The 9,938-nt window shown below is 50.7% G+C and overlaps 1 protein-coding gene across 1 annotated transcript; it reads left to right on the forward strand.

Moving 5' to 3' along the window:
- The first annotated feature begins 5,921 nt into the window (after positions 1 to 5,921).
- Positions 5,922 to 7,203, forward strand: LOC100274909 (uncharacteized LOC100274909). The gene has a single exon (XM_008670537.2). The coding sequence runs from the start codon at positions 6,421 to 6,423 to the stop codon at positions 6,670 to 6,672; it is 252 nt and encodes an 83-aa protein (XP_008668759.1). The 5' UTR covers positions 5,922 to 6,420; the 3' UTR covers positions 6,673 to 7,203.
- The last annotated feature ends 2,735 nt before the right edge of the window (positions 7,204 to 9,938 follow it).

A 9,938-nucleotide genomic window follows, 5' to 3' on the forward strand; every position in this document is an offset into this window, starting at 1 on the left:
CTTGCGCGGACCGTCCGGCCTCTGGCGCGGACCGTCCGGTAGGTGAGAAACCGAAAAACCCGAAGGTAACGGGTTCGGAGAAATGAATTATAGCGGCCTCGCGGACCGTCCGGACCAGGCGGGCGGACCGTCCGCGACTGGCTCTGTCTGACATCTGACGCCGCATTAAATGCAATATAGCCGTTGATATAGCCGTTACTGCTGACCGTTGCATTTTCAGCCGTTGATCTACAGGGGCGGACCGTCCGCATCAGGAGGGCGGACCGTCCGCGCTCAGCAGAAAGGCCCAACGGCTAGGAAGTGGTTGGTGGCTATAAATACAACCCCAACCACCTCCATTCAATCCATCCAAGCACTCCAACCTTCAACATTCAATACAAGAGCTAGCAATCCATTCCAAGACACATTCAAAGCCTTCATCTCTCCAAGTTTCACAATTGAGAAAAGAGATCATCAGTGATTAGTGACTTAAGAGAGAAAGTGATCCGTGTGTCATTTGTCGCTCTTGTTGCTTGGCTTTTTAATCGTGCTTTCTTGATTCTTCCATTGCGATCAAACTCACTTGTAATTAAGGCAAGAGACACCAATCTTGTGGTGATCCTTGTAGGAACTTTGTGTTCCAAGTGATTGGGAAAAGAAAGCTCACTCGATCCGTGGATCGTTTGAGAGAGGGAAGGGTTGAAAGAGACCCGGCCTTTGTGGCCTCCTCAACGGGGAGTAGGTTTGCAAGAACCGAACCTCGGTAAAACAAATCCGCGTGTCACACTCTCCATTTGGTTGCGATTTGTTTTCCACCCTCTCTCGCGGACTCATTTCTTTATTACTAACGCTAACCCGGCTTGTAGTTGTGTTTATATTTGTAAATTTCAGTTTCGCCCTATTCACCCCCCCTCTAGGCGACTATCATGCGGTCCTGGCATCTTCAGTACCATGTACGTGTAATGGGGGATGGCCATGAATTTGGCCAGCCCTGGCCTCCCGATGATGGCGTTGTACCCGCAGTCGAAGTTCGCCACTTCGAACCTCAGGAACTCGGTTCTGTAGTTCTCCGGAGTTTCGAAGGTGACCGACATGTAGATGTGGCCCAGCGGGTATTCCCCTTCCGTCGGCACGATGCCGAAGAAAGGAGTGTCCGACTCGTGGAGCTCTTTGAGGTGAACTCCCAAGCCTTGGAGTGTTCGGGGGAAGGTGACGTTGATGCTGCTCCCCCCATCCACTAGCACCTTCTTCACCCGGCTCTCTCGGATCACCGGATCGACGAGGTGCGGGTATTTGCCTGGATGGTCGAAGTTAAGCCATTGATCCTCCCGAGTGAAAGTGATCAGGTGCTCCGACCACCGGTATGGGGCGGGAGGACCGGTGGTCGCCACCAGTATTTGGCGGTCGTTGAGCTTTTGTTGCCATTTGTTCTCCTGCGATCCGTGTCTGCCGAAGATGACGTTGACCTCTCTGTCCACGCGCGGGAAAGCTCCTCCTCCTCCCCCCTCCTCCTGCTGATGGGGTTGTCGTAGTTCATCTGGTCCTCCCCTCGGCGGAGGAGGAGGCAGAGGTTGGAAGGGTCGGCCGTGCCCGATGGAGTGCTTGAAATCTCGGCAGTTACGAAGAGTGTGGCGCATGTCCTTGTGGTACGGGCACTGGGTGTCGAGGATGTCGTCTAGTGTACGTTCGCCTCCGCGAGGTCCTCCTCGGGCGCGAGAGGCAGGTGGTCCGGCGGCGTGCACTTCTTCGCGAGGCCTCTTCTCCCAGCGTTTGTCGGGTTGCTGGTTCGCGTCGCGTCGTGGTGCTGCCGGTGCGGGCTTTGCTCCTCCGATGAGGTCCTGAGCCCGCTCGTCGGCGATTATGTAGAGATCGGCTTCTCGGAACAGCTCCTCGGAGGTAGTCGGTGCCTTCTGTAGTATGGCTCGGACGAAGGCCGAGTCGTTGGATCCTCTGTAGAAGTCCTCGATCACGGCCGCCTCCGTGACCTCGGGGATGCGATTTCTCATGGTCTGGAACCTTTTGAGGTACGACCGGAGAGTCTCATCCCCCCGACGCTTGATGGATTTGAGGTCCCACGGTTGCGCCGGCTTGTCGGAGAGGGACTGGAAGTTGGCGGTGAAGCATCGACTGAAGTCCCCCCAGTCGTCGATGCAGTGTCGGGGTAGATGTTGCAGCAACTGCAGCGTGTCTTGCCCAAGGACGATGGGTAAATACGCGGTCATCACGTCCTCGGACGCCCCGGCAGCTCGAGCAGCGGTGGTGTAGACGGCTAGCCAACCCCCTGGATCCTGCTTAGGTTCATATTTATCGACATTGGATACCTTGAAGTTGGGAGGCCATTGAATGGCCCTAAGGCGCGGAGTAAGAGCGGACACTCCGCACGTGTCCTCCTGTCGTCGGGGACAATGTCTGTCCCGGGGAGGGGAGTTGTGGTTCCTCGACTGTCCCCGGGTGGTACCGCCAGTTGAAGCCGTTGCCGACTCAGTTCTGGTGGCCTGGCTCTGAGCCGGGATGCCATGATCCCTGTCGTACTCCTCCCGGCAGCGAATCTCGTTCTCATGCCGCCTTTCGCGCGAAGCATTGATGGAGCTTCGCGCGTCTCGGCGACTGTTGATGGCGTGTCGTAGATCGTTCGGCGGGTGAGCAAGCGTTAGAAGATGATTGGCCGCCTGAGTGAACAGTCGTCGGTAGCCTTCAGCGTCAGGAGTCCGAGGGAGTCCATCAGCTATCCGAGCTAGTACTCCTCCGACTTCGCTCGGCGTGTTCATGGCTCGGGCAAAGTCAGGGTTCAGGTTGCGCCCGAAGAATGGGTTCTCCCGGCGTTGCCTTGCATCCTGCTCGGCTTGTTCCTGAGCCCGGCGGCGATCACGTCGTCGGGAATTCCTTCATTCTCTGAAGACGCGCTCTTCTGGAGTTTCTCCTATCTCCGGGACCTCGTCTCGCGAGACAGGTTGCTCCGGATCCCGTTCTCCGGCTGCGTGATGTCGTCGAACGTTCCTGTGCCGTTTCCTCCGTCGGCGGGATTCTCGTTGAAGCGGTTCTTCTCCGGGTGCAGTCGGCTCGTCATCGGAGATGGTAGGTGACTCCACCCTCCCGATGAAGAGGACGTCGGGATAGAATGGTGCTGCTGTCGTGGCGATCTTCTTTCCGTTCTCCTTTGAGGGCGGAGGAACGGAAAGAACAACTTGCTTCCCCCTGGTTTCCTTCTTCCTCGCGATCTGTGTCCATTCTGTTGTCGGAGAAGTAGACAGTGGAGTTCTCCGGGTCAGCGAGCTCTCGGCCCCCGACTTTCCGGAGACGATCTTTTTCTGGAGAGCTGGAGGTTGCGCTTCTCCGGCATTTTCGGAGTTCATTGGAGGAGACTTCTTTTCCGGCGGATCCGCGATACGGTGTAGAATTCCTTCTTCATCCGCTACAGATGAGATTGTTCCGAAGCAGAATACGGATCCAGGACGCAGGGTGATCTTGCTGTAGAAGGTGACGGCCATTGAGCTAGCTTGGATCGTCGACACAGCCCCTACCTGGCGCGCCAGCTGTCGGTGTTTTGGGTCCGACCGCACACCCGGGGTTGCCCCTCAAGGTGTTTTTAGGAGTAGGACGGTGTCGGCGATTGTAGCAAAATGGTTCGTGCCGATTGCATGAGGAACGGTGGACAAGGTTTACAGGTTCGGGCCGCTTAGAAATGCGTAATACCCTACGTCCTGGTGAGTATGCTTGGTGAATGTGGTTACAAGAGGGCTCCCTGGATTGAGAATACAGAGAGTTGACGTGGGTGGCTAGGTAATAGGGTCGATCGTTCTGAAGGGGTGCCCCTAGGCCTTATATACTCGACCGTGGGGCAATACATGTGGATATGATAACAACGAGTAGCTAAAAGATAGTGAACTGCTTGAGTTTATCTCCACGTAACCCTGCCGACTTATCCCCGCACGGCTCCGTTGCATGGGGGCTCCAGCGCGGGAAAGTCGGATCTCTGTTGCGATCTCTCGCTCGACGTTGTGGGCCGTCCGGGTTTGCTCCAATCCGGCCTCATGTCGCTCTGCTTTGCTGGTTGTATCTCCCCAGGCCCACGAAAGAATGACCTTACGATTTATTGGGCCCTTGGGCCTTTTCGTGAGGTCTTTTACTCTTTTAGTGGACCCGGGGGATGTCTATCCCCCACAGCTCACCCTTGTTGTATTCACACCCCAGGTCAAGGACAAGTACCACAAGATGAGGAGCATGAAAGATGTCGCGATGAGTTCTTGAGTGGTATAGGTCGTCGTCTCCTACTAGTCAACTATGGTTGTGGAGGATCGTTGTCTTCGTATGATGTAATTATTTAGTTATATTGTATATAACTCCTATTATATAGTAAAGACGTGACATTCATTTTTGTACCATGAGTCATCATATGTGTGAGACTTGATCCTAGCACACATTTGAGATGCACTCGGGTTTGGCCCGGGCGTGACAGAAATGATATTAGAGTAATGTTGACCATATGATGTAACCTAGATAGAACTGGACAAACCTTTACCTACTTATCTTTTCTACTTTGATTCTTTCTATACTTCCCTTAATCTTTTTCTCATCTATTGATGCTTTACTCTCACTATTCTTATCTCTTCTTTTGTAAAGGCAAAATATGATTTCACACTTTGAAATTCTGTACCTAAAGTGACATGTAGGAATAGGAGACCTAATCTTAGGAACAAAAACAAAGTATGTTCTTATGATAACTGTTTTATTTAGTTCTTTGATTGAGTTTGATGGTTTGTGGAGTAATATCCACAATTGCATCTACATACATAGGAAAAAAATATTTAGAAAGATAGATTATCCCTGTATATGAAAAAAACAAATAGATCTATCATATGGACCCATCTTACCTTAAAAAGATTATATCTTATCCTTGTGGGTTTATCTTGTAAGAATAATTATCTCAGCCTATACACAAAACAAACAAACCAAAATTCTGCCTAAATTCATTCAGCTTCTAACCAACCACTAGGACCGGAGATGAATACTCCTCTGAATCCCTCACCTGCTGGGACTGATGCTGTTATAGCTGTCCAAATACAACTACTGCAACAAATGTCCAACACTATGACAAAGATGCAAGCTCAGCTCCACCTAAACCAGACGTGCGATCCACGTATAGTATGTATACATATAGTCCTACTTGCACACGCTGTCTACCGTACTGCATCTGCATGTCGTGTATGTACCTGCCGCGTCTCTCTCTTGTCGTCAACCCGACCCTGCTACAAACAAACTTGTCTCCATTTATGAGCAAACCTCTGTTTCATTCATCGACGTCGACACTGCCCCCCCTCTGGCGCTCTCTCGATCTCTTGCCCCCTCTTATCTCCTCCATTCATGAGCCATGATCAGTTGATCACAATACAAGCCGTAGTACGCGCATGCAACGAACGACCGTACGTACGCGTGGCCATACCCATGCACGCACCTGCACCTGCTGTGGTAAAACCTGTAATAAGCATGCATGGCGTTCTCGTTCTTCCACGTTTCGATCATCCTGAACCTTGAGAAATTAGAAAGGCATGGCTAGCTGGAGAAAGAAACTTGAGGCTTGGGGTAACTTGCTGTGCTGACATCGTGGTGGTTGCACTCCAGTTTCACCATGGTGTGAAGCTAAAGGAAAAATTAAAACGTGGCCGCCTTTTCAAACCAAATGATCCTCCTCGTCCGGGTCCGGGTCCGTCCTTGTGGGCGAAGAGAGAGAGAGACAGAGGGTGACTTTGGGAGAGAGGAAGATGGTCTGTGCGTTTGCGTTGGGCCCCCCCTGATCCTCACCAAACTTTCCACCTCTCCGTGCCTTTTCGCTCTGTGCAAAGTGGCCTGGCCTGGGTCTGGTCTGGGTGTGGGCGTTTCCTACTCTCTCTCTCTCTCTCCTGCCCACGGCTGGCTACCGCTACGGCTACGGGGGCTGGCTGGCTGGCAGGGAGGCGCAGAGAATTGAAGATCCTTGAATGCGGTTTGGTGGCATCCCCGCACTGGCCCCTAGAATAGATAGCTGCCCTTGCCTCCATCTCCCTCCTCTCGTCTCCACGGTGGACGTACGGAGGCAGGCATGGATTGGGCCGAGCACCACCACCACCTACATAAACCCCCACCATTTTTTGCAGGCTTGCAGCAGCATCGCGAGAACCGCAGCCAGCTACCCACCCTGCTGCAGCTCCGAGCTTTTACCCCGCTTTGACTCCACTCTACCGCTCCTCCAGCCTCTGTTGTTTTGTTTCCCACCGCAAGAATCCGGCCGCCTACCTCCTCCTCTCTCCGCTCCTCCCGACGCCTCTCTGCTAGTATAGTGCTACCGCCACCGCTAACTAGAGCTCGATCCACACGTCACCGCCGTACCCACGCGCCCCGGCTTGTTAGTTAAGCTTGCCGGCCGGCCGCCTGGCGCGCACCGCCGCTACGCGCGCTGGGCCTGGCATGAGAAGGCGGTGGTCCCGCGCCGCGGTGCTCGCGTGCTTACTGCTCCTCGCGTGCGTCGCCGAGTCGCGCGCGGTGCCCGACGCCTCGGGGGGCGGCGGCGGCCCAGGAGAGCAGCGGCGGGGCGCGTTCGACGTCGTGGTCGTCGGCCTCGTCAGCATCGGCCTCGGCCGTCGGTGGCGCGCCGGCGAGATGGTCGACGAGGACAAGCGCCGCGTGCCCACGGGGCCCAACCCGCTGCACAACCGATGAGCGCCAGCCACCGCGCGGGCCTAGCTACCTGCCTGCGTTATCGATCGAGCGGCGGCGGTCATTTGCTCTACTGCCCAGGCGCCGCGCCCGCCGTTGCCGGGAGGACGCGTGCATGATCGACGACGTACGTGCCGAGCGAGGTGGAGAAGAATGAGAAGGAGAAGAGAGGAGCCTACGTGTCAGTATTTCTACTACCACTACTCCTACTACTACTCCCTCCCTGCTTCCCTTTCTTCTCTTTCTCCTCGCTAGTAAGAATTTTTCTTCTTCTCTTCTCGCCTGTTCTCGTGGCTGTGTTTTCCCCCGCTTGTATTGATTGTATTGGCTTGCCAAGCGAACAGCAAAGGCTATTCTGTTGATTGATCGGAAGAGAAAGATACTAGTATATGAGTATAGTGTTTCCTGTTTGAATTTGCTTGTATCTGCAGATATGTTACTACTATCCATTCTACATCATGTTTCCACACATCTCCTGGAGACCAGGGCCGCTGTAATTCGTTCCATTTTTTTTTAAAAAAAATTGTTCCTTTATTTGGGCGGCGTCCTTTTCTACTGCTACATGAAAACAGTGTGGAAAAAGTCAAGATTTTGGCTACAAAAAAAGAAGGCAAACGAGCTTGACAGAACTGTGGATTGAGGTACACGGTATCGTGAGTAGTACTGGCATCGACCGAGAAGGTAGGCCGGAATGTACCACGGAGCGGCCAAGGGAGTCTTCTCCAATAAGAGAGACCAAGAGAAAAGTCGCCTTTTTTTTTTCCTTCTTCTTCTTCCGCCGATCGACCTTTCGAAAAGGTGCAGGTCAAGTGGTGAACACATCGATCGACATCTCCGACGACGCCACTTATGAACGCACTTCCAGGTTTTCACCAACAATTTCCCTGTTCTTTTTTTTTTTGGTTTCCTTTATGGCTTTATATTTCATTGCTCGCTCGCATGGTTCAGTTCAGTTCTAACCAATTGCGTCGAGCTTCCCTAGGTACCTGAATTCTTGTGGCGTCTAGCGTTCAGAGATCTCTATCGGTTTACTATTTACTTCCACGGACCAAAAAACAAGTTGTGTGAGGCTCTAATGATTTGCTATGGTCCAGGGGATAATTCTGCTGTGTAGAAGTAAGTTATTTTACTCCTTCAAGCAACGTTCGCGCCTACATGACAACTAAAATCCGGCTGTTTAAACTGCTGCAGCTACAATACATAGAGACAAAAATATTGTAAAAGCTGTAGAAATCGGTATGAATTAAAACTAAATGAACAGTCTGTAAACATCTACCTCCCTGGCTAGTTTTAAACTATTGACAGACAGCGATCATGTATGATTTTGACTTTCAACTCCCCTCGACCCCTCCCCTCTGGAATGCTATATTTTCCCAGGGTTATCCACGATTTTTATGTAAAATAAATCGGTTCCTGTGAAATTCCGCTTCGAAATTTCGGTGTCTTAATGGGCCGGGGTCGTTAATCTGTGCATTTTCAATTCCTCAAATAATCTCTCGATCGAGGAGATTTGAGGTACAACTGTTCAGCAACGAGTCCCATGTCGATAGCACTATATACCTTTTTGTTTCGGCTTCTGGCCACCAAAAGCTACTGCGGACTGCCAAACGCTCAGCTTTTCAGTCAGCTTCTATAAATTTCGTTGGGGCAAAAATCATCCAAAATCAACATAAACACATAATTGGTTGAGTCGTTGTAATAGTATGAATCCGTCACTTTCTTGATCCTGAGCCCTATAAACTACTTTATCTTCCTCCACACGTAATCGTAATGATACTCAGATTCTCCCCGCAGCCAGATTTTCAAAAAAGTTGGTTAGAAAAAAACTTAACCAAACAGTCCATATACCTCGTGTGCGTACGTCGAAGAGATTTGGTTGGGGGAGAGGCCTGCACCAGCACGGACGAGGGACGAGGCTAGGGCTGGACAAAATACTCGTGGCTCGTGAGCTCGCTCGACTCGTGGTCAGCTCGGCTCGGCTCGACTCGGCTCGTTTCAATTTTCTGAGTTAACATCTCAACTCGGTTCGTTAACAAGCCAGCTCGACATGAGCTCGAGCCAACTCGTTAGCTCGAATGAGCTAGCATTTATCTGCAAAAAAAAGCTATATGTATTGGATGAATTAATAAGTGATGAACTATGTTAATTCAGGATTTAAATGATGCGATGTATAAAATTATGAGTATTGTTAGTCTTTTCTGGTGTTAAATTAATATGAAATTAACTAGCAATTGATTATATCTATACTATACTTAAAGCACCAGTTTCAACGGTCGTCATGCGTCATTTTTTACAAATAACCCCTCACAGCTATTTCAAATTAATCCGCTGCGCGTCTATAGATGCCAAACGACGCTCGACACGGGTTAAATGCACGCGGGCCACAACTATAGCACAAACACGTCATGCCAGCCTGCTAACTATGTCGGGCCAGCCCGTTAGCCCGTCGATCCATTTAATTAAATCAGCGTAACGACGTCCGATATGGGCTAGATGCACGCGGGCCACAACTATGGCACATGCACGTCATGCCGGCCTGCTAACTGTGTTGGGCTAGCCCGTCGATCCATTTATTAATTAAATCAGCGTAAAATGTTAGAAAACGGTGCAGGAGGTGGGGTTCGAACTCATACCCTGATGGAAGAAGGGTGAGACACACTGAGTGAAACTGTCTAACCAGTAGAACATCACGCTAAGATGTTTTTAATATTGAATATAAATTGTATATAGGTATATATTTTTTTGTAAAATAAAAAAATAATCGTGTCGGGTCGGGTCAGCACTACGGGCCGAGGCTACAGCCCAAACACGGCACGACGTTCTTTGCTCTTGTAAGCATTAATTCGTTTCTGAGACTATATTGGCGCAATAGACTACATGGTGTTTGAGGTTGCTGAATTGGATGGAGTACTAGCTCGTCGATCCATTTAATTAAATCATCGTAAAATGTTAGAAAACGGTGCAGGAGGTGGGGTTCGAACTCATGCCCTATTGGAAGAAGGGCGAGAGACACTAAGTGAAATTGTCTAACCAGTAGAACATCACGCCAATATGTTTTTAATATTGAATATAAATTGTATATAGGTATATATGTTTTTTGTAAAATAAAAAAATAATCGTGTCGGGTCGGGCCAGCACTACGGTCCGAGGCTACAGCCCAAACACGGCACGACGTTCTTTGCTCTTGCAAGCATTAATTCGTTTCTGAGACCACATTGGCGCAATAGACTACATGGTATTTGAGGTTGCTGAATTGGATGGAGTAGCAA

The sequence above is a fragment of the Zea mays genome, chromosome 2 (genome assembly GCF_902167145.1).
Source record: "Zea mays cultivar B73 chromosome 2, Zm-B73-REFERENCE-NAM-5.0, whole genome shotgun sequence".
Taxonomy (NCBI): domain Eukaryota; kingdom Viridiplantae; phylum Streptophyta; class Magnoliopsida; order Poales; family Poaceae; genus Zea; species Zea mays.